This window comes from Mastigoproctus giganteus, chromosome 10 (genome assembly GCF_048544385.1).
Source record: "Mastigoproctus giganteus isolate SK-2022 chromosome 10, ASM4854438v1, whole genome shotgun sequence".
NCBI lineage: Eukaryota > Metazoa > Arthropoda > Arachnida > Uropygi > Thelyphonidae > Mastigoproctus > Mastigoproctus giganteus.
Window position 1 is genome coordinate 152698868 of NC_143584.1, and position 21997 is coordinate 152720864.

The following is a 21997-nucleotide window of genomic DNA, read 5'->3' on the forward strand; positions in this document are numbered from 1 at the left end:
ACAGTGCAATTTCTTGTCAGCTAGAACATTCAGCAACCGGCTGCCTACTCCAAATTCATCAAGATGCCCTTTCTTTCTCTTCACACGCAGATTCTGTTATTAATCACAAGACTTCATCATTATTGTGTATGAAATCGATCAAGTTTACTTTTTTTGTGGGTGCTTTTGCATGAGCTTATAAGGCCATGGAATATTCTATATTATCCATGAATACTTAAAATTAATTTGAAATGTGTTAGTGATTCAACCCAGATGGATAAAAAATTATGCAGAACACATCAGCTATTCAAAATTCTTGATTTTCCAGTGATGGTAGAACCATTCCTAAAGTAATTGCAGCAATTAGTTTGTAAAATCAAGCAGCTATTCCTAATTATTTTTCACAAGATAGGTTATATATCACTCTGATAGCAATAACTACATTTAGCAGACCTTGAAAAGCCCTCTCACCTCAATTATTATTATTTTTTTTTGATGAACCTTGACTTGGAACTACGAATTGGTATATCACTGCAGAACTACCACACACCATTGTTACGCGAGTGATTTTTTTTTCCCCTACAGTCTAATATAGGCAGGCAGTGGGAGGGTGGGTTGAAAAACGCACTTGCTGGCTCAGCCTTACGTCACTTCACGAGCATACTAATTTTAGCACGTGCTGCCCAATTTAGTGTTACAGATGCGAACATGCAGACGCACGGAGAGACACTCACACGTAGGATGGTTACTTGATCTGTTATAGTACTGGTGAGCATCCTGTAGTTCACAGTAGTCGAGTAGCCGCTGTATCGGATGTTACATCATTCCAAGTCCGGATTTGCCGTAAGTGTTAGACATTTTGCGATCTAATAGTCCATTATCTTACTTCCATGTGTTTACAAAGTATTATTATAATGTATGTTTAACAAATTGTTTTTTTCCCTTGGTTCAAATTGGACTTAGGTATTCATTTATACTACATTATATATTTAGTTTGCAGTCATTATTATTGATATCGGCAAACTTAAATTTTACAAAGTGCTTTTTTGATTTATGTAGTAAATAAGATAGTCTGATAGTTTACAGTGAACTATATTTAAAATCACGGAAGACTGGTATTCACTTTGAGAAAATATTGCAGCAGCAATGAATTAAGCCATATAAAACAAACTTGAAATATGAAGCACAGCAGTAATCATCCCAAATGCCAACTACTATAATTTTCTTACATTAGATCTTTTTATGATTCCCTTTTACATATAAGATATTTTTAAAAACGATTATTTGTCAGCGGAGTTAAGGGACTTTATATTATTTATAAAATATAGTTCTGTAAATGTATGTTATAAACTGAAATTGCATTTAATAACACCCAACTCTAATTATTGAAATAACAGAAATATAATAGAGGTGTACTATTAACCAATGCTGTTAAGTTTGTTATGTTCGGAAGATAATAAAATTGGCCTTAATCTGATCTTTAATCTTATTACATTACTTTATTCAATTAATATCTCGTAACACATCAGTTACATATGATTAATAATTTAATAAATGCATTCACATTAATTTTGCTTTACTCAAGAAAAGTTCCTACTGCAGAGTTGGGGAGCACCTCGCTTAGGTATTCGACTCCTGAAATTCTGATAAGGTTTTATCTGTAGGCAGTCAAAGGCCGAATTCAGAAATAGCTAAATGCCAACACGAAGGATGAAGTTCAAAGCTACGCTTAAAATTAATTTATTTAAAGACCAGTTCTTTAATTCCTAAGACTTTATAAGCTTCATTTATACTTTAAATCTTAAAGGCTCATTCAACTTTTTATTTTATTTTACTTTTTTCTAAGCTGTAAATCAACCTACATTTAGTTTAGTAAACATTAATTTATAGCTGTTGAATTTTTACTTTAACATCCCTAGAATATTATTACCCCGCCGCCGAAATTAAAGTTTACAAGAGTACCCTCTAAGCAAAAACAGTTTTCAAAATTGTGCATATTGCTCTATTTTTCTTATTTTCTGGGGATACTTATAAGTGAACATTAGCGTTATCTGTAAATCCGGCAAGAAAAGGTTATTCTCTTTCTTTAAGGCATGAAATTCAATTTGTAGTGAACAATTTTTCAATATGATGTAACAACACTGCAGACAATTTTAGTTCTGTACCTCGATGAGAAATATGGAGATGTGCGAATGTATCCCCAATTCACAAAGGAGGATCAGAGGGTGACGAGTAATTACAGACCTGTTAGTTTAACTTCTGTTCCAGGGAAAATAATGGAGTCACTAGTTAAAGATGTAATGCAGGATCATCTAGACAAAGCTGCAATTAGACTTCAGACACAGCATAGGTTTGTTAAGGAGAAATCTTGTCTGACCAATGTTATTGGATACTACGACGTGGTCACAAAGGAACTGGATGCAAAAAATAATTTTGATATCATGTACTTGGTTTTCAGCAAGGCTGTTGATGCTGTTGCACATAAAAGGACACTTTACAAACTGGAGCAGTATGACATTAAGGGCAAGTTGCTGCTATGGATAAAGGGATGGTTGAGTGGGAGAAGAGAGAGAGTGGTAATCAATGGACACTGCTCTTCATGGACTAATGTTATTAGTGGAGTCCCCCAGGGTTCGGTGTTGGATCCATTGCTGTTTCGAATATTTATCAATGATAGTGATGAAGGCCATACCAGTCTTACTTTCTCTGTTGTAGAGAAAGTAGCTTATATAAATTGAAAGAAGAACTAGACAAACTAGTGGAGGGAATGAATAGGTGAAATGGTAAATTTTTATTTATTTATTATTTATTATTTTTTTTTTTTTGGCTGATGCTGTGTAAGCTTGCTTTGTTGCATTATTTGCCACTGCTGATGCTAATATATTCCTGGTCGGACCATCGTGTTGAAAAATCATTCATTGTAAATTGACTTTCATGCCTTAAAGAGAATAACTTTATCTTGCATGACTTCCAGATAAAGGTAAGATAATCGATACCTTGGTGTCTTTGGATGCTGAATTTCTGTAATATATTTTCGTGAGATAACCAAAGGGTATAGAGTAAGGAAATAACCCATGTGCAGTTAGAAATCACAGCTGCAATAGAAAGCATCACTGAGGACATCTTAACTGCAGTAAGAAAACTGTTTTCAACATTGGAATATCATAATGGATGGTGAAGGGTAACCATATTAAAATGCTTCCAAGTAACAAAAGAATTTCCAAACGTTGCGTGTTCTACAACACCACAAGAATAATTGATCTAAAACTGTCACCGTCTGTTGTTCTGTGTATAATGGTTTATTTACATTTTAAGCAATGTAAATAATGAATTTCATTGTTTACATTACCACCACACAATTAAAGTAATAAATAAACAAATACTGCTGTAAATAAAGAATAAAACTATATACTTCCCATTGTTTCTTTCTTCCTTTTTTTGTTTGCTAATACGTTTTTGACTGGTATTTCAATAAACTGTATCAGTGCTTGTAATTCCACGACTGTGGGAACTTTGCGTACAAGTGGGAAAATTGTACGATATAATTTCATATACATGTGTGTACATATATTGTTTGATGAGCCGAATTTTCATAAAACCATTTATGTGATAATTTCACAAATGATCTACATTAATGATTCATTCACTTTTCTGATGGGGGCAAGAATATATACATATTCCCGAATGGTTGTTGGCTACCAGTTCAAAAAAGAAAGAAATGATAATTTCAAAAATGTTCCACATTAACGGTTATTCACTTTTCCGATTTTCAAAGAAGGGCATGGAGGATATATCCACTGGTTTGCTGGAGCGAGCTCAGTACGAGAATTTGCGCAAGCCAGTTGTTAATTTTTTTTTTTTTTTTTTGGATTATCCGACTTCCTTGTTGAAAATTAGTTTGATAAAACTTAACAGACTATTTTAGCCTGGGATGACCCTTGGCCGAAATTTTTCCGAAGCGAGCCCCTTGTTAACAAATTGGCAGCACACCCCTAGACATATCCTCTACCTCAAAAAGTATGATAATTTTAATAATTTTTATTTTCAATTTCAGTTTTTTTTTTTTAAATGTTTCTGAATAATCTTTACTTTTTTGTGACCGAAATTTTGAATGAAAGAAAATTCTGAATCATGTCTTTTTCAGAAAGACTGAAGATATCATTTTTTTTCAATAATTCTGACATGTAATATTAGATGTAACAGAATATTTAAATTAAACAAGCTCTGAGTAATGGTACTTTATTAATGCTGCCAAATTAATAAGGCGGCTTAAGTTTTTATAAGTTATTCCACTTCATTCTATTCAGTGCTCTGATTTATTTCATAAGATAATCTTCTTCTGTATAGTAACTTAGACGGTTTAAGTGCCAAATTTGATGCTGCTATTTTATTAGTTTTGCAAAAATTCCTAGCTCAATTTCAACGTGATCCAGTGTTTAGTAATTTTGTTTCCACGTTTTGTTGACTTTGGCAATGTAGCATTTAGAGCAGCTACTCTTAACTTCCTTTTATCGCATCCCAGTTATTTACCAATATTCCGCATGCTATCTATTGTCACCATCACAAATTAATCTTGCAAACTTTGAATATCGACTCAGTTTGTGGCTTTCATATACCTTATGTTTCTATCCCAGTTCACTCATATATATTTTTGAAGAACAACTAGAAGCTGTAGTTATTTTTTAAAATTATAATAGTCTTCTACTATAGCAGTGGTTCCCAAACTGCGCCGCGGCGCCCCAGATCGCCGCAGCGAACTCAAGGGGGGACGGAATATTTTAAATTTTCGAGGGAAACACAGCGATACTTGACACCTGTCGGACACCGCGCGAACTACTAGCTCAAGGTAGTTCACAGTTTCAACATTATCACGGTTTCAGTATTACTTATATAAGCTGTTTGGACCTAACTACTTAAAAACGGAACTGTTAGGCATTTCTTTTGGCTTAGGGCGTCTTGAAAAAATTAAGACACTAAGGGTGCCATGAACCGAAAACGTTTAGGAACTTCTGTACTATAGCTTCACAAACGTTAGGTTAAAATATCTACTCTAGGTGGTTATTTTTCTTTTTTCTTTTTTTTTTTTTGGTAAAAGGCATAATTTATACATTAGCCAACACTCCCTTAAAATACACCTGACCATGTGCTACAATTTAGGCTTAAGCGCCTTAACTACAACCTCTGAATTACCCAATACTTGATTCTAATGAAAATCGCAATTTTTTTTTTTTTTTTTTTTTCTTTCGGTGGGACGCTGGGGTTTCATCTCGAATAACTGACAAACCAACCTTTCCAACAAAAGTAATTTACGTGCACAACATATGGACCTATCTTATATGGGTCAGAAGCGAAAACTCTGGTTCACCGTTATAGCTAACGGAGATCCTACAACCCTGGCCGTCTTGTTACACTTTATACTTTTCTCGAAAAATAAAACAAAATAAATAAACTACCAGTTAGGCTCGCGTATTGGTTGGATTTTAATAACATAATTACTCTTCCTTGTTTCTAGAATCGTTTATGTAACTAACTGTGTCAGAACATTAAAATTTAACTTAATTTTCCAATATTTTTTCATGAAAGAAAAAATGGCATTACAATTCACCTTTACTGTCTTTCAACAGGCTGTGACAAATTTTTACTTCCGGTTTTTATACGTCTGACAAACCTTTTTTGCTTCCAGTGTGTTGGCATTGTGGTCCCAACTTGCTGAAAAATGGCGTAGTAGTTTTGCCTGCTGATTCTAGGCTTGATCCTAACTATTCTTTATATTACCTGAACTCAGTGCTATTTTTAGCGGAAGGCTGCTTGTTACTACCGCGTTGAGACGAACCAATACCGGAATTTTTAGTGTAATCTTTGGATGGCGTTACATTACTGATAAATGTATCATCGTAGACGTTACAGAAAAGCAAGCAGACAGACAAAAGTGTATGAGGAAATGCCCTTGGACCTTTGACCAGTAACGGCATTTCACTGATAACACGATTATAAATAAAATTGAAATTTAATTATTATTTTTTTTTTATTTTTTTTTTTTTCCTACTGAATTTCTCATTTTTTATAGTTGTTGAATGCTTGGCTCTTTTACAACTAAATCTTGTTATAATGTTAATGCAAATTTCAGATTTTTTTTATTCATATTTATTTATTTATTTTTGAGTCGCCGAAATTTCAGAAATTTAACATTACATGGAACATGTGCCCACAAGCTTCACTTTCGACATGGTGTGAACGTTTAAGAGGCATCATCATCAGCCATTTTCAATCCACTGAAGGCCTCTCCAGCAACTTTCCAGTTCCTTCTGTTTTGAGCACTGGCCATCCATTTACTGCCCAAAAACTCATGAATTTCATCTATCCATCTCCGCCTTTGTCTTCCAGGTTTTCTTCTAGCTCCTCTTGGGTACCATTCTGTTATTTTCTTAGTCCATCTGTCATCATGTCTCAGAGCTATGTGTCCTACCCTAGACCATTTTAGTTCTTTAGTTTTGATAAGAATGTCCTTTACTTGAGTTTGCTGCCTAATCCATGTGTTTCTCTTCTTATCTAAGTCTGATTCCCAATATAATTCGTTCCATTCTTCGCTGTGTAGTTCTCAGCTTCTCTCCCATTCTTTTGTTGAGTGCCCAAGTTTCACTTTCATAAGTCATGGTGGGGAGTATACATTGGTTCATTATTTTACGTTTCAGGCAAATTGGGATATTGCTCCTCAGTATGTGACTATATTTCCTGAATGCTATCCATCCAAAATTTACCCTTCTCTTGACTTCCATCCATTTATCATTATTACAGCTAATAACTTGTCCCAGATAAGTATATGACTCCAACTTGTTCATCATTTCTTTTGTTTTAGCCATATTCATCTTTAGTCCAAAATCCTTACTAACTGTGCATAACTGATTAAGATTTTCCTCTAATTCTTTGGGATCGTGGCTTATGACCACAATGTCATCTGCAAATCGTAAATGGTTTAGGTACTCTCCGTTCACATTGACTCCTTTCTGCCACCAGTCTAATCTTCTGAAAGCTTCCTCAAGGGCAGCAGTAAACAGCTTTGGAGATATTGTGTCTCCTTGTCGAACTCCTTTCTCGATTTTAAATTTCCTACTGTCTTTGTCTAGTCTAATAAAGGAGGTAGCACTCTCTCATATTTTCTTCAAAATCATAATATATGGGGTATCTATGCCTTGTCTTTCCAGTGCCCGAAACATTGCCTTATGCTGTATGGAGTCAAATGCCTTTTCATGATCCACAAATGTCAGGCATAATGGTGTTTTATATTCATTTGCTTTCTCCATTAGCTGTGATATTACGTGAAGGTGATCCATAGTTGAGAATCCTGTCCTAAAGCCAGCTTGCTCTTTCGATTGATTCTCATCATTCTTTCTAATCTGTTAGTAATGACCCTTGTGAGCAACTTGTACATGTGGGATAACAAGCTAATTGGTCTATAATTTCCAATTTCTGATTTATCTCCTTTCTTATGCAGCAAAACTATGATTGCATTATTCCACTGCTTAGGCGTCACCTTTTCTAATGCACTTTGTGAAGAGCCTTGCCACTTTTTGTATGTCTCTTCCTCCCAATTTTAACAACTCTACAGTAACTTCATCTTCCCCCGGGGCTTTCTGATTCTTCATTTTCTTCAATGCATGTTCTATCTCATCAGAAAGAATACCGGGTATGTCGTATGTGTTGCTACTTTGCAATCCATCTTCCCCACTGCTGGCATCATTCCCTCGCTCCTTGTATAATTCTCTCTAGTAGTCTTCTGCTATTTGAATTATGCCTACTCTGATGTTTATAAGTACACCATCGCTATTCTTCAGTTTCAGTATCATTTGTCTTTCTGTATTACTGCTCATGGCTGCTGATTTAAATCCTTTGTTTTCCCTTAATGCTTGTTCTACTTTTCTTATGTTAAATCTTCTTATGTCCTCTCTGAGTTTCTTTCTAATGGCTTTGCATAACTCAGTATACTCAATTTTCTCCCTGTCAGTGATTTTCTTGCTCTCCATTTGTCGTCTTCGGTTCATCATGACAAGTGTTTCTTGACTAATTTTTTCTTCTTTGGATTTCTTTTTCCCTATAGGTTTCTTGGGCTTTATCACTTTCAGAAAGTTGTAATATTCCTCGTCGATATCTTGGTCCTAAGCAGTCTGCAGAAGCTCAAACTTGTTAAGTTCCAGTACATACTGCTTTTTCTCCTCCTCTGTTATCTCAAAGACCTTTGTATTATTTACTCGAGTCAGTTTTTTCCTTTCCTACATCTATATCAAGTATACATCTCACCATTCTGTGATCACTTCTAACATTTACCTTATTCAGGACGTTAACATCATTCACAATATATCTTCTGTTAATGAGGATAAAGTCGATTTCATTAGTTGTTAATCCATTTGTACTCTTCCATGTCCACTTTCTGTTCACCCTTTTCTTGAAAAAAGTGTTCGTTACTGACAGTCCTTGAGATTCTGCAAATTCCACAAGTCTTTCACCTCTTTTATTTCCTTCACCAATTCCAAAATTTCCTATAGTTCCTCTTTCTGCGCTGTTTTGCCTTTTCCCAACCTTAGCATTGAAGTCCTACATAATAATAGTGTAGTGGGCTTTCTGCTCATCTAGAAGACTCAATTTCGGTGTACATTTCTTCAACCTCTTCATCATCATGGCTCGATGTTCGTGAATAAATCATTATAATCTTTAGCTTGTACCTCTTATAAATCTTGAGTATTATTCTTGACACCCTTGGTAATGTACTTTTGAATTCCAAAATGTTGTTTTTAAAATCTTTATGGACCAGAAACCCAACTCCACCTTCACTCCTTTCACTGTTTCCATTGGTGTACAGCAGATTTCGACTTGATAAACTTATTAGTGATTCATTTCTTCTTCTTGTTTCAGCCAAACCGATGATATTCCAATTCACTAGGAGGCATACTATTTTCTAATTATTAACATTAATTCCATTATGACCAATTAAAGACTGCTCTCCAGAAATAAATATACAGACTTCGTAAGATTATTTATTATGCCTACAAGAATTCAACATAAAATAAATGTATATATACAGCAAATACAATGATAACCGTTCCTATCAAGCATCTATTTTTTTATAATTATTCCAAATTTGCATTATAATTCCCCTCTGCTAGGCCGATAACTTATATTCTATGAAACAGAAGTAGCCTCGATGAGCAACTGATTGTCCATTGCAATCTTGAGATTGATGTATTTTAGGTAGTCCTCATATCCTAGCGTTGAACCGAATCGATACTACTAACGCTTCAATTTCGGATTTTAAAATATCAAAAATAAATGTAATTTGTTTTTATGTATGTATTTTACAAATATAATATTTGATTTATTATTCGATCACGTGTCGTTAAATTCAACTGTGATGAAAATGCTGTATTATATGAAAGTCCGCGAGAGAAAAAAACAATTATACTATTATTGTTCTATACGAATGGGTTAACAAAAAATTAATTCTTGGTTGTTAAATACTGAAATAAGTTGCCTCCCAAGGTGGCAGAAGGAATAAGTCTGGCTAAGTTCAAAGCGCAATTGGATAGTTACCTTATGGGAATAGTATGGATATTTTATTTCATTTCTTCTTTTTATTATTATTTTCTTTATTCAATGAAGAAATTCTGCTTCCTTGCATCATTTGGCCTAACAACTATATTGTATAACTGGCTTCTTTTTTTTTTTTTTTGACGTAGAACTAATGGCTGGAAATTTACTGCTTGACATATCTTTTTATCGACACAATACGCCTTTGTGGAAAGTTATTTATCCATAGATGTGTAGTCACTCGTGCTTTATGGATATTTATTTCTTTTATCTGTTTGTGTGGAACTCCTTGAATTTAAGGCTTTAATCCGAAACCATATTCTGTATGCCATCATCCTTTTGATCGATTGGAAATGTGTTCAAAACAGTTCTGCTGAGCAGTCACACAGTTTTACCTTAGGCAAAAATATTTATTCACAACAAACCACAGTAGTCCTGAAAGGTAAACCAGTCTGTCACGTATCATACCCCCTTCCCTGCCTGTGAGCTATTCCAGGGTTCCAGATTGCGCAACATGCAAATCGGTCGGCGAACACACATGTACTGCCAAAATACATGATAAAGACTATATGAATGGAAGAACTATAACCAAAGTAGTTGATACACCAAGAAATCCCCCAAACAATCAGCCAACCACATTGAAAACTGCTGCCATCAGCTTAGATAGAGAGAAATCTTGAATATAATGGATGTAGGAAGTGAAGATATTTCATGCCCAAACTGAATACAATGTATTCAGTTTGGGCATGAAAAATCTTACAAATATGACAAACTGAATACAATGTATTCAGTTTTTCATACTTGTAATGAAAGATACTCTAACATGTGTGCCCCGGCACATTGATGTGCCGCGACCCTTTTCAAGTGTGCCGCGAGATTAGGAAAAACGCCGAGTTCAGTGGCAATTACTATTTAGGTGTGCGTCTTTTAACTTTAGGTGTGACTTGAGTGACAAAAGATAGGGACTCACTGGAATACATGTTACGATAACTACCATACTAATCGCTGTGAGGTGTTTCGGAAAAAGGAAAATGTAATATACAATGAGTATAGTATAACACTGATCCAGCGAAAATCTTCGAGTTTTTGACTTTAAAAACGTTTTTACTGACGTTATTCCAAAAAAAAAAATGTAACGAAAAACCGTCACGCGAAAAGCGTTACGGAAGTGACTTCAGCTTCCGCTAGAAGAGAATTATTGTAACTTGTATTGTTGGAATGATACTTGTATGACGGCAACAATAATTTATCTTCTACTGGACCAAATGTAATGAAAATTTGTACGAAGCTTCATCTTAGCTCTATACTAGAGGAAAAACTTTCAAACTCTGAAAATTGCAGTAGTTTTTCCAGGATAGTGGGAAATATGAACATGTGATCAAAGAAATTTTCCCACATAATAAACGGGACAATGTGGACGTATAGCATATTGTTGGAAAGCTAAGGAATTTAGAAACAGAAATATTAAGGTTTTAAGATGCAAAAAAAACTTTCGGAAACTGGGAAATGCGTTAATTCGAAAACGCATCTGGTTTCAAGTCACCTGGTGTTTTCAGACTGAATGTAATTTTTTCTTTACAATTACTCTGAGACTGGAAAATAGTTCTGCACATTTATAAAAATATTCTTCAACTTGGACATGTCATCATTTCTTTCGATAAATACTACACATAATCGAACAACTATAGATAGTGTATTTAGTCGTGAACATTCTCTTTAATGTAAAAATTATATATCCTACTTTAGTCATCAGAGATCAATACTTTCAGTAGTCGATATGTAATTATTATTAATAATATAAAAACATTTATATTATTATCCATGAATTTTATTAATATCTGAAAATTAACACGTTTTTTACGCCTGCCGATGACTCTTAAATGTAAAACACGTTAAATATGCTAGCGGCAGGACACATTATGTACCTGGTACAGAATGAATTTTTCTGCTATACTGTAGTTTCTTACATTTTATGGTTGAAGGTACTTTACCATGCTCTCCTTGATAATGCACTTTCATTGTTTTCGACGGCATGGCTACAAATGTTAAAAGCTTCTTTTGTGAAAAGCATAAACTTTCCAATTAACTTAAGATAGCCAGTACGCTTAAATTTTAAACATATGTGGCACAGATGAATTATTCACATTTTCTTATCTTCTTTTTAGACGCATTAGCATACATGCATAATGCCCCTATTGTACAGATATTTTTGGAATTCACCATGTCTGTCCGTGTGTAATACGCGAATCTCCGTGAAAAGGATATCACAGTCATTTTTCGCCTGGTTTATAAGTAGGCAAGAAATCAGCTCACTTTTTTTTTTTAAGTGAAGTTACCGACCGCGTGTAGTAAAAATATGGTCTTCCGAATGCGTGGCCTGTACTAGGCCATTCAGCTTCAAGATGTGTTCACACAGATGTTATCAGGTCGGTGAACGTTAGGCGCACTTTTTGTCCGTTAAGGAACGTTCGCATGGTGACAAATCTTTCTACAGGCTTTACCAGCTGGAAATCAAATGTGCAATAACTTCGAAATATATTTCTGTTACCAAAGGAGGTGTAAAGGTTCCTTGACGCATGCAAAAGCTTGCCAACTATCTACATTTCTATTATTAAGAAAAAAAATCTTATGAAAGAGAAAAAGATTTTTTTTATGGAAATGCTTCATCTATTTTATATAACGGGTAGTTTTTTGAAGGGTATACACGAAAACCTTTCCTTGTACCTATTCATTAAATTAGAAAATAAGATCAAGAACCGCGATGGGATGGTATTTTTATACACATTCTGTATAAAAATACAGAATCTCTAAAATTAAATATTAAACATTTCTTTCTTGCTTTATGAGCGTAATTATAGGTTTTGTATGTCTATGTATATAAAGTGCTTAGCATCATAATACACAGCCATTTCTGAATAAACAGAAAATTTTTAAGGTGGCATCGTTTTAGGTTATATCTCATATTGTGAATACCTTCACAACGAGTTGCCATGATATTGCACTACTTCGAATAAGTAACGCTTCACCTAAGGAGAAGACTAATTTACGTTACTTATTCGAAGTAGTGCAATATCATGGCAACTCGTTGTGAAGGTATTCACAATATGAGATATAACCTAAAACGATGCCACCTTAAAAATTTTCTGTTTATTCAGAAATGGCTGTGTATTATGATGCTAAGCACTTTATATACATAGTCTAAATTTGTTCGCAGCTTGAGGCTCTAGCCCTAAATGCGCCTTAGTCTAAATACATCATACACCATCAGGCATCTCTCATATTGTGGAGTTATACTTCATAACTGTTTTTGCCATCATTGCATCACTTGGGTACCTACCCACTCACTGACGAAGGGCCAAATAGCCCTGAAACAGTGCTGCTAGGGGGAGCTTGATGATGTCCGGAGTTTCCGAGAATAGGTAACAACAGCCTTCTCCACTGGGGAAGCGTTGCCTATTCGAGGAGTTTATGAGTTTTTGAGTGGTGTGAGTTGAAGGAGTTACTGTCCCTTTCATTCTTCTACACTGTTTCTTTTCCTCTTCCACTCCTACTATAACTTTCCCTCTACCTTTTTTGCTTTTCTAAGTCTAATAGGGACAAGTGGATATTCGAGTAGATATTCACATACATACATCAAATAGCCCTGAAACAGTGCTGCTAGGGGGAGCTTGATGATGTCCGGAGTTTCCGAGAATAGGTAACAACAGCCTTCTCCACTGGGGAAGCGTTGCCTATTCGAGGAGTTTATGAGTTTTTGAGTGGTGTGAGTTGAAGGAGTTACTGTCCCTTTCATTCTTCTACACTGTTTCTTTTCCTCTTCCACTCCTACTATAACTTTCCCTCTACCTTTTTTGCTTTTCTAAGTCTAATAGGGACAAGTGGATATTCGAGTAGATATTCACATACATACAGCAAATAGTCCTGAAACAGTGCTGTCTGGGTGGCGGTACCTATCTGAGAATAAGTAACATTAGTCTTCTCCTTAGGTGAAGCGTTACTTATTCGAAGTAGTGCAATATCATGGCAACTCGTTGTGAAGGTATTCACAATATGAGATATAACCTAAAACGATGCCACCTTAAAAATTTTCTGTTTATTCAGAAATGGCTGTGTATTATGATGCTAAGCACTTTATATACATAGTCTAAATTTGTTCGCAGCTTGAGGCTCTAGCCCTAAATGCGCCTTAGCCTTAGATTTTGTATGTTTAACTGGTTGAAAAGAAGGGAGAATGACAAATAAGCAAAATAAAAGGATAAAGTTCCTATACCATATTTTTTGGGAAACAAGTTATACAATAATTTATCACTTTTACACACACACAACTAAGCGAGTTAGAACGTGAGAGAGTAATACCAAAACTGTTCAACAAAAGCACTTGTCAAGCTTTAAGTGTCTTACTTTGTTTTCTCGGATCAAATTCATAATCGTTGTTCATACTATACATTAACGATGCTCATACCATGGGAAAGTGTACGAGACTCGCTAATATTCATAAAGTATACCAAATAATTATCTAGGTTATTAAAAGATGACTGTTAACCATATTATGGACATTACCGCCATTTCCCAGATGGCTGTTTCGGTGCTAATTTGCTCTTCATCGTTGAGAAACCAGCATTTAAAAGAAAGAATCCTAATGGCCAACAACTTAAAGTACTCACATAGTCATTCTTTAGGATTCTTTCATTGAAAGGCTGGCTTCCCACTGATCACGTTCCAATTAGCACAAAAACAGCCGCTTAGAAAGTGACGAAAATGTGAATGATTTCGTTAATCGTCATCTATTAATAGCTTGGATAGTTACTTAGTGTTCCTTATGAATATTAGCGGGTCTCGAACATTCAGGAATTTGTCCTGGTATAGGCTTACAGTGATGTTCAGCGAAAGGCATAACGTATGAAGTAATTAACAGTGTGTAAAATTAATTAGAATAAAACAGTACTAGATACTAGACACCATGTTATACAGCAAAGCATTAGTTTACTATATTCTATAAATTATAAAGCCATAATTAACTAAACAGCCTGCTCAATTTATTAGTGACAAGTCTGTTGAGTTGCATAATGCGTATTAGGGGTGATCTTTATCACGCAGGTGGGAGGAATATACCATGAACGTGTTCAACATATCGATCGTTAGATTTTTGTTGTAATATATACACAGAAATACATGTAATACTGAAAATTGCTGTCTTTATATGACATTGAATGACGTTCAAACTAATTATTCACTTTTTTAATGGGGAATAATTTCATTCTGCAAAACCACTCTATAAATCACTACAATGCATCTGTGGCATTACAGTGGTATAAGCATTTTTAAGCGGGACAGTGCTAGTTGGTATGAGAACAGACAAAATAAATTTCGAAACACATGCCATTCGCGGACAGAAACACGGATGCTTCATGGCCTGAGTTGCCTTGGCGTCAATCCAAAACAACTCAACCCAGTTTCCTCTTTAACGATTTATCAGATCTGATACAAAATACTATCGGAGATGACGACTCACAGTTGGGTAACTAGCCTTAGATAGTGTCAACCATCCCTCTAATGGAAGCTTGCCAGCAACAGGTCATGATCACGCACGGAGGACAGCAATGCTTTCGTAACTTGAACTGCATTACGGCCGAGGGTTGTGAAATGTTTCTTTTAGGCTATAATAACAACACGCAGAAACCTGGTAGTATACATCAGTTTGCAGCAATTGTTTGTTAACGACAGCTGGTAGAACTTAGGGACTACGAATCCGCGTAAGAAAATTAATGAACTCAGAAAATATAATAATATATAGTTTCAAGTTAAAGCGTTGCTACTGCTATTAAAATCTACATCCTAACCCTAAGAAGTAAGTAATGCATCTATTATTCTTTATCGCTTTAACATCATTGTTATCCATATAGTATTTTGGCGCGCTTACCTACTTTATCACCGCTATGTTTAATTGTCTTTTGTTATTACATATTTTGTTGGGGACAACCTGTAATACGTTATCAGATATTTAAGTGTGTTGTTTAGTCCGCAGTTAGTTGCAAAGGCAAATTGCCGCAAAGTTGGCACGCTACAGAGGGAGGTTCGATTTATAATAAAAGCAACGTTTAACTCTGTTTGAGAGAAGGGGACCTCGTAAAATTTTAGAATATTACCCCTTGATGAGGGTCCAATAATTTTGTACAAGTTATGCTATTTTTGGGGTTGGATTTTCTTTTCCCTTCAGGCCTCACTTAGCTGAGTGATCAACGTAGGGATACAGTAGTACAGGAGTTTGAGTGTGACCGTAGTTTGAGCCCACATAAATGCAAAAAATACGGTAATATTCACGTATTCTCTAACTTATAAACTCCTTTGAGCCTATGTCATCGTCTTGGTGTATAAACAGAAGAGATTTTTTTTTTTATTTTTAAATGAGAGAGAGAGAGGGAGAACAGCTTCAGAACCAATTAATTATAATCAATTTTGTTATATTCTGTTTAATCTTGTCTGCTTCAATAATGTTGTGTTGGTAAGTTAAATTTTATGGAATTCGAATTATTAATGAATTGAAATGTGATAATTACTAAATCGTAAATCACAAATGTAAGGCTTTGTGCTGTTGTCATTAATAAAAAAAAATGAATTGCCATCTTCCTTACAACTGTTTTCTTTTTTTATTATTTTGCAGGTGCAGTTTAAAAAATGAACTCGCTGAGTCCTGGAACTATTGTTTCATCCTTAACCTTCGTATGCAAATGGACTTTACGCAGTTAGAATTGAATTAATGCAACTTTTGACTGGAACTCTAAACAATTAGTATGGCTTCTGCTTGGAGTCAGTTGGACCAGCTTCTTACTTGTGCTATTTGCCTTGATCGTTACAGGAATCCTAAATTGTTACCATGTCAACATACATTCTGTATGGACCCCTGCCTAGAGGGCCTAATCGACTATGCCCGAAGACAAATAAAGTGTCCAGAATGTCGTGCCGAGCATCGCATACCGTACCAGGGAGTCCAAGCTTTTCCTACCAATGTAACGCTAATGAGGTTTCTGGAGCTACACCGCGACATCACGGGAGAGGAGCCCGAGCCGCCCCCATCCATGATGGAAAGATGCAACGTATGCAGCGAGAAATCGTACTTAGAAAAATGTTCCCACTGTGATAAGAAGATATGTCAAGACTGCAAAGAAGCTCATGTAGATATCCTAAGACGGGAAATTAATCGTATTAACAATCAGGTACGCCGTGGACTTCATCGCTTATCAGATTCACTTACCCAAACTCAGAAAAATTCAGAAAAGTTGCAGCACAACTGTGCTCAAGTGAGAGACGAAATAGAAGAACTTGTTCGGAGGTACACCAAAGATTTAAGGGATACAGAAGGCAAGCTTAAGCATGACCTTGACGTGTACGTACAGAATGAACTTAAGACTGTCGTTAAACTAAAAGAAGACTTGGAATCAGAAGTATCAAATATCACCAGCAACTGCGAACTGGTAGACAAATATATTAATGATGATGTTGAATGGACAGACACTGAACTCGTTGAGTACAAGGAGATATTCTTAAAGACCTTGGAATTTCTTAGGAATTTTGATCACGATACATCAGACTTTGCAAGAAGGGTCAAGTTTCAGCCTCGAGCAGATCCTGATGTACTTCACAGGACATTGGTGGAATTTGGGGAGTTAAAAATAAATGCTCCTGCTGTGTCTACAGCGCAGACTTTAGTACCGCCCCCTTCGAATGCACTGATGAGAAGTCAAAGTGACCATCGTCTAGCTGCTCAGTTTCAGAGAAGACAGGAACGATCATCAATGGAAGGTTCTCAGCGTTTCAGTGGTCATGCCAGTGATTCCGAGAGAGACGGGCGCGAAACTCACGGTTCTCAGCTATTCAGCCGCGGAAGACGCGAATTTGGCGAGAGTGGCTACCGTCGGTATGGAGATCGAGCATCAACTAGGGATTTTGACTATGCAGAAAGAGAAACCACTCGAAGTAGTCGCTTTCTGAGAGATGATGGATTAAGTAGTTCTCGCTGGCGGGACTCTGATGGTGAACCAACCTATAGATCACGATTCTTTCGCGATGTTTCTGAAGAAATGGAAGGAGACCTTGGTCACACCAGAACTGTTAGGTTTGAGGAGCCCCTTCAACAACAGGCACAGCGCGAGCGGGTTCTCGAAGCTGAAGGAGCAAGTAGGGGTCCTCTGAGCGGTGTGATTCGTCTCATGGACTCGCCTTATGTGATGGAACGCTTACATCAGAATACAGCAAAGCAAAAGCATCAAGAAAAAGAGAAAGAACGCAAGTCTCAAGAGCCACCACCAACTCCATCTCCCCCTCAACCTCCTCCACGAAGACCACCTTCACGCCAGATAAGTGAAGATGAAATTGATAAACAAAAAAAGCAAAATAAGGAGCAACCACCTCAAACTAATCGGTGCTCAACACCACCTGCACAAACTCCACTGCATACCCCTCTGTCGACAGTTCCAGAGACTCCAGCACGACCCTTAGCACGGCGCGTTGCCACTTTGCAGAAAGATGATGAAGTCACAACAAAAACAACTTCTGAATCGTCACGACTTCAGCGTCAAAGCTCAAGAAGCCCAGAAACCGAAACTGCATCACGACAGGGGTCCATTCAGGAGGACGGTCCAGAAGCGCCTTCTAGGAACAGAAGACGGAGAAGTCCAGTACCCACAGAGACGGAGCGGTCGGAGTCACCTAGACGACCGGATTCGCCACACCAGTTAACCAGGCAAGTATCTCGGGAAGATGTGAGGGTAGACAACAAAGAATCCACTCCAAGGCAGCAGTTGGGGGCGTGCGAGGTCACCCCGAGCCATGATGTGAATGGGATTCAGAGAAGCCCTAGCGGTGTAGCTCGAGAAACCTCCCCGATTACCATATCCTCTGCACGGCGGCCCTATATGCGGCATCTAAGCGACATCAGGTTCGACCGCCCCCTTTCTACTTCGTTAATCGGTAGACGAAGTCCCATCACCGAAATTGGTAGATCGTATAAAACAGATGACCTTTCAGACCGTTCCAGTCTTACCCGTAGTCCAAGTCCAGGCCTGCTGGGCCGCCGGATTAGCGTAGAGGACTATGCGGGTCAGGAGAGGCCGAACTACTTCCGCTATCGTACTGCCAACTTTTCCCGAACTCCATCCAGCAGCTCGCTGAACCTGCACTCCCCCGACAGCCCTGATGACTATAGTGGAAGCAGAAGTCCTTCGTCACGCCAGTCTCCATTTTTCCGGCGTAGTATTCCAGTCCCTGTGGGCGGTCTGGATCCAAGTAATGATTCTTCTAGTTCTGAAAGTTATTATAGTACTTGTAGAAGCAGCAATGCTGATGATGATTCTGATATTTTTTTAGATAATTCTTCTCAAGCAAGCTCAACTACTTTCAGGTCTACTCGCCCGACGATGGGGAAGAGCCTATCACTAGAGAAGGATGAGCGGCGCGAGGAGCCCCGGTCCACTTCCCTGGCTAAAGCTGGATCGCTGGACAAGAAGGATGAGGAGAGGGATGCCGAGGATTCCCAACCTACCCAGTCCTCCTTCTACAGTCGTCTGATGCGCCAGCAACGAGTCGCCGACCCCGAGACGCGCACCGAACATCCCGAAGAAGATGAAGACGATGACGACGATGAAGATGACGATGACGACGAGAGCGATGACGACAGCGATGAAGAGGATGAAGACGACGATGATGATGATGAAGACGAGGAAGAGAAATCAGTTAAACCAAAGCAGCAGCAACAACAATTAGAACCAGAGGACAGCGAGACCGAAAGTGAAGTGACGACGAGCAGTGAGAGTGAAGCGGCCGAAGAACGACCTCCTTCCAAGCCTGAGAACGACAACTCTTCTGCTATTAATGCTCTCCTAACCCGTAGCGCACAAGCACGAAGAAATAGTCGAGATTTCCAAAAAGAGAGTACACCCCCACCTCGCCTCCAACAGAACTGCTACGACCGAGGGAAGGACGAAACTCGTAACAACTTTCGTAGTCGATGGGACGATAAAGATATTAAGGACAGGTACAGCAGCCGCTATGGATCTCTAGCTGCTGAACGGCGAAAGTCTTCAGCTGACGAAGATCCCGAGAATAATTCGTCTGCATACAGTCGCTACCTGGCGCGTAGCCGGAGCTCGGCCGTGTTAGGTAACAACAGGGACGATAGCCCGCCACCTGAGGACAAAAATCGATATCGAAGAGATTCCCACGGCGACAACAAGCGTCGGAGTTGGCTATCTCGAAGCAAGAGTTCTCACGATGTCGGGCTGAGGGAGGAGAGCGGCGAAGAGGAAAGCAGACCTTCAAGTCCAGCTTACCGTAATAAATATTTTCCAACTCCAACAGAAAGTGCATTAGCTAGAAGTCGGAGCCATCACGCGTTGAAAGCGCGTGAGGAAAGTCCAGAAGATAGATCCACAACGAATAGCAGTAGCACTTGGGCCAAATACCTTAAAAACAAATATGGAGGTGGGGGTAAGCAAGTAGCGAGGAGTCGTAGTTCCCATGCGCTATACTCGCGGAGTGGAAGTGAGAGTTCTGATGAAGAAGATTCCACTAGACGTAGTCCCAGTTCTATTCTATCCAGGTACGACAGCTATAGTTTTGCTTCACCAAGGAGTCTCTACATGCAAAAGAGGAGGATGATTATGAAAATTGGCACAAGAGGGACCGATCCCGGCAATTTCACGTGGCCACGAGGAGTTGCTGTGGGACCAGATAATTCCATTGTTGTTGCAGACAGCAGCAATCACAGAGTACAGGTAAGTCCCTTCACTTCATCAGTGGATAAAACGAACAGTGTTTCCTACCTGTCTTTTTTATTCTTGCAGCATAGAGTTCTGATCTTTGAGAGGGGAATAACATGAAAATAAAAACTTAATTTGTAATGAAAGAAACTCACAAAAAAACGAAATAACATGCCAGAGGAAGATTGTCACAAATCTTGAGTATCTCTTAAGATAAGCAACAAGAACGGCTATATAATTTAAGAAACTGCAAAATCTGTAACATTTGCCGAATTTTTCTACAGTACTGGTGTAGGCAAACTCTTACAGGAGGCATACACCGAAATTTTGACACAAAGAAAAAAATTTATAAATGCATTTCTGTAAACATTTTGTTAAAATGGTGAGCTATGTTTTGTATGTACTTCGTGAATACTTGTTGAGTCAGTGCATGCTGAAATTTAAAAATGCCGCGGCCGGTCGCATGTACTTCACTAGTATTGGGGGGTGATTTCTAAATACTGTACTTGAGGAGTTATGAATTATTTTTTCGCTGCAATTTAAATATACCCGATTCCATTTCACTTATTTTAAGATAGAATATTTTGGGATGTCACTGGTTTAGTCTAATAACAAAATTTTCATTCTATATCTAAGAATATGTAGAACAAAAGCAATGCGACTTTTTTGCTGGAGAATAAAAAAAGTTTGTTTGATTTTTGTTGGAGATAAAAGAAGCAGCGTTTTGTTCAGTAGTGAGCAAAACGCTGCTTCATAGGGCAGTAAGAATATTTTACACACAACTTTGAAATATGGAACGAATAACACTTAATTAAATTGTCAATAGCTATCAAACAAACAAAAAAAAAGTCTTAGTTTTTTTTTTTTTTTTTTAATATAGGCTCTCCACGCGTACATTATATTTTAAACGGAACCAACTTTATGGGAGTTTGGAAATAAAATGTTTGATAATAAAAAGGTATTCTGAGCTCTTGTTAAAGTTTTTTGTATTTCTTATTGCAATGCCATCTGTTTACCTTTCAAGAAAAGTAACTTGCAGAACACAGCTAAATAAAATTGTGCGAAAATTATATTGTCATATGAAAAGAAATATAATAGCGGAAAGCAATACAACGATAAGTCTTATGACAGAATAGTAAAATAGAAATTAAAAAGCAATACATGTAAAATAAATTATTCTTTCCATCTCCCAAGTTAAAATTTTTATTTCCCCAAGAAGCAGTTTCGACTAGGATTACGAAACTTCAGCTTCAAAAGACTTAGTTAAAATAACTCCAGGGGCTCACATCTGGTGAGTATGGGCTTGGCAAACCCAGGGTCCTGAGCTGGATATCACCATTCTTCTCTTTCTTGGTGATTCCTTTCTACTCTCTCTCTTTCTCTCTCAGGGTAACTCGGGAATTTTTTTTTTTTTTTTGCCTGGTGCAGCATAAGCCTCAGGCTTCCTTGTACCATATGGCTATTAATAATAATAATAATAATAATGAGATGAGCTCGGCAGAAAATCTGATTTTAAAGGGGCAAATCATTCTGCCTTGGTGAATAAATTTGGAATACAAGAGATTTTATAATAAGTTTCTATCACTTTTAGAATTAAGCTGGGAAAATCTTTCTGGCTTCTATTCATAGGAGATGCAAGTTCTCTTTTCTTTTAATATTCTGTTCTTCCCGTTGCATGTTTCCCT

The 21997-nt window shown here is 37.3% G+C and overlaps 1 protein-coding gene across 3 annotated transcripts in view; it reads left to right on the plus strand.

Annotated features, from left to right (window-relative positions):
* Positions 1 to 21997, plus strand: part of tn (tripartite motif containing protein thin) — an 81809-nt gene that overhangs the window by 47681 nt on the left and 12131 nt on the right. The window contains exons 1-3 of one of the 3 annotated variants that reach the window (XM_090383485.1): positions 709 to 822; positions 16220 to 18298; positions 18956 to 20327. In XM_090383485.1, coding sequence (XP_090239611.1) covers positions 16350 to 18298; positions 18956 to 20327 — 3321 coding nt within the window. In that variant the 5' untranslated portion in view covers positions 709 to 822; positions 16220 to 16349. Of the gene's footprint in view, positions 1 to 708; positions 823 to 15339; positions 15407 to 16219; positions 18299 to 18955; positions 20328 to 21997 lie in introns of those variants that run through there. The other 2 variants (XM_090383486.1, XM_090383487.1) reach the window with 2 other exon arrangements.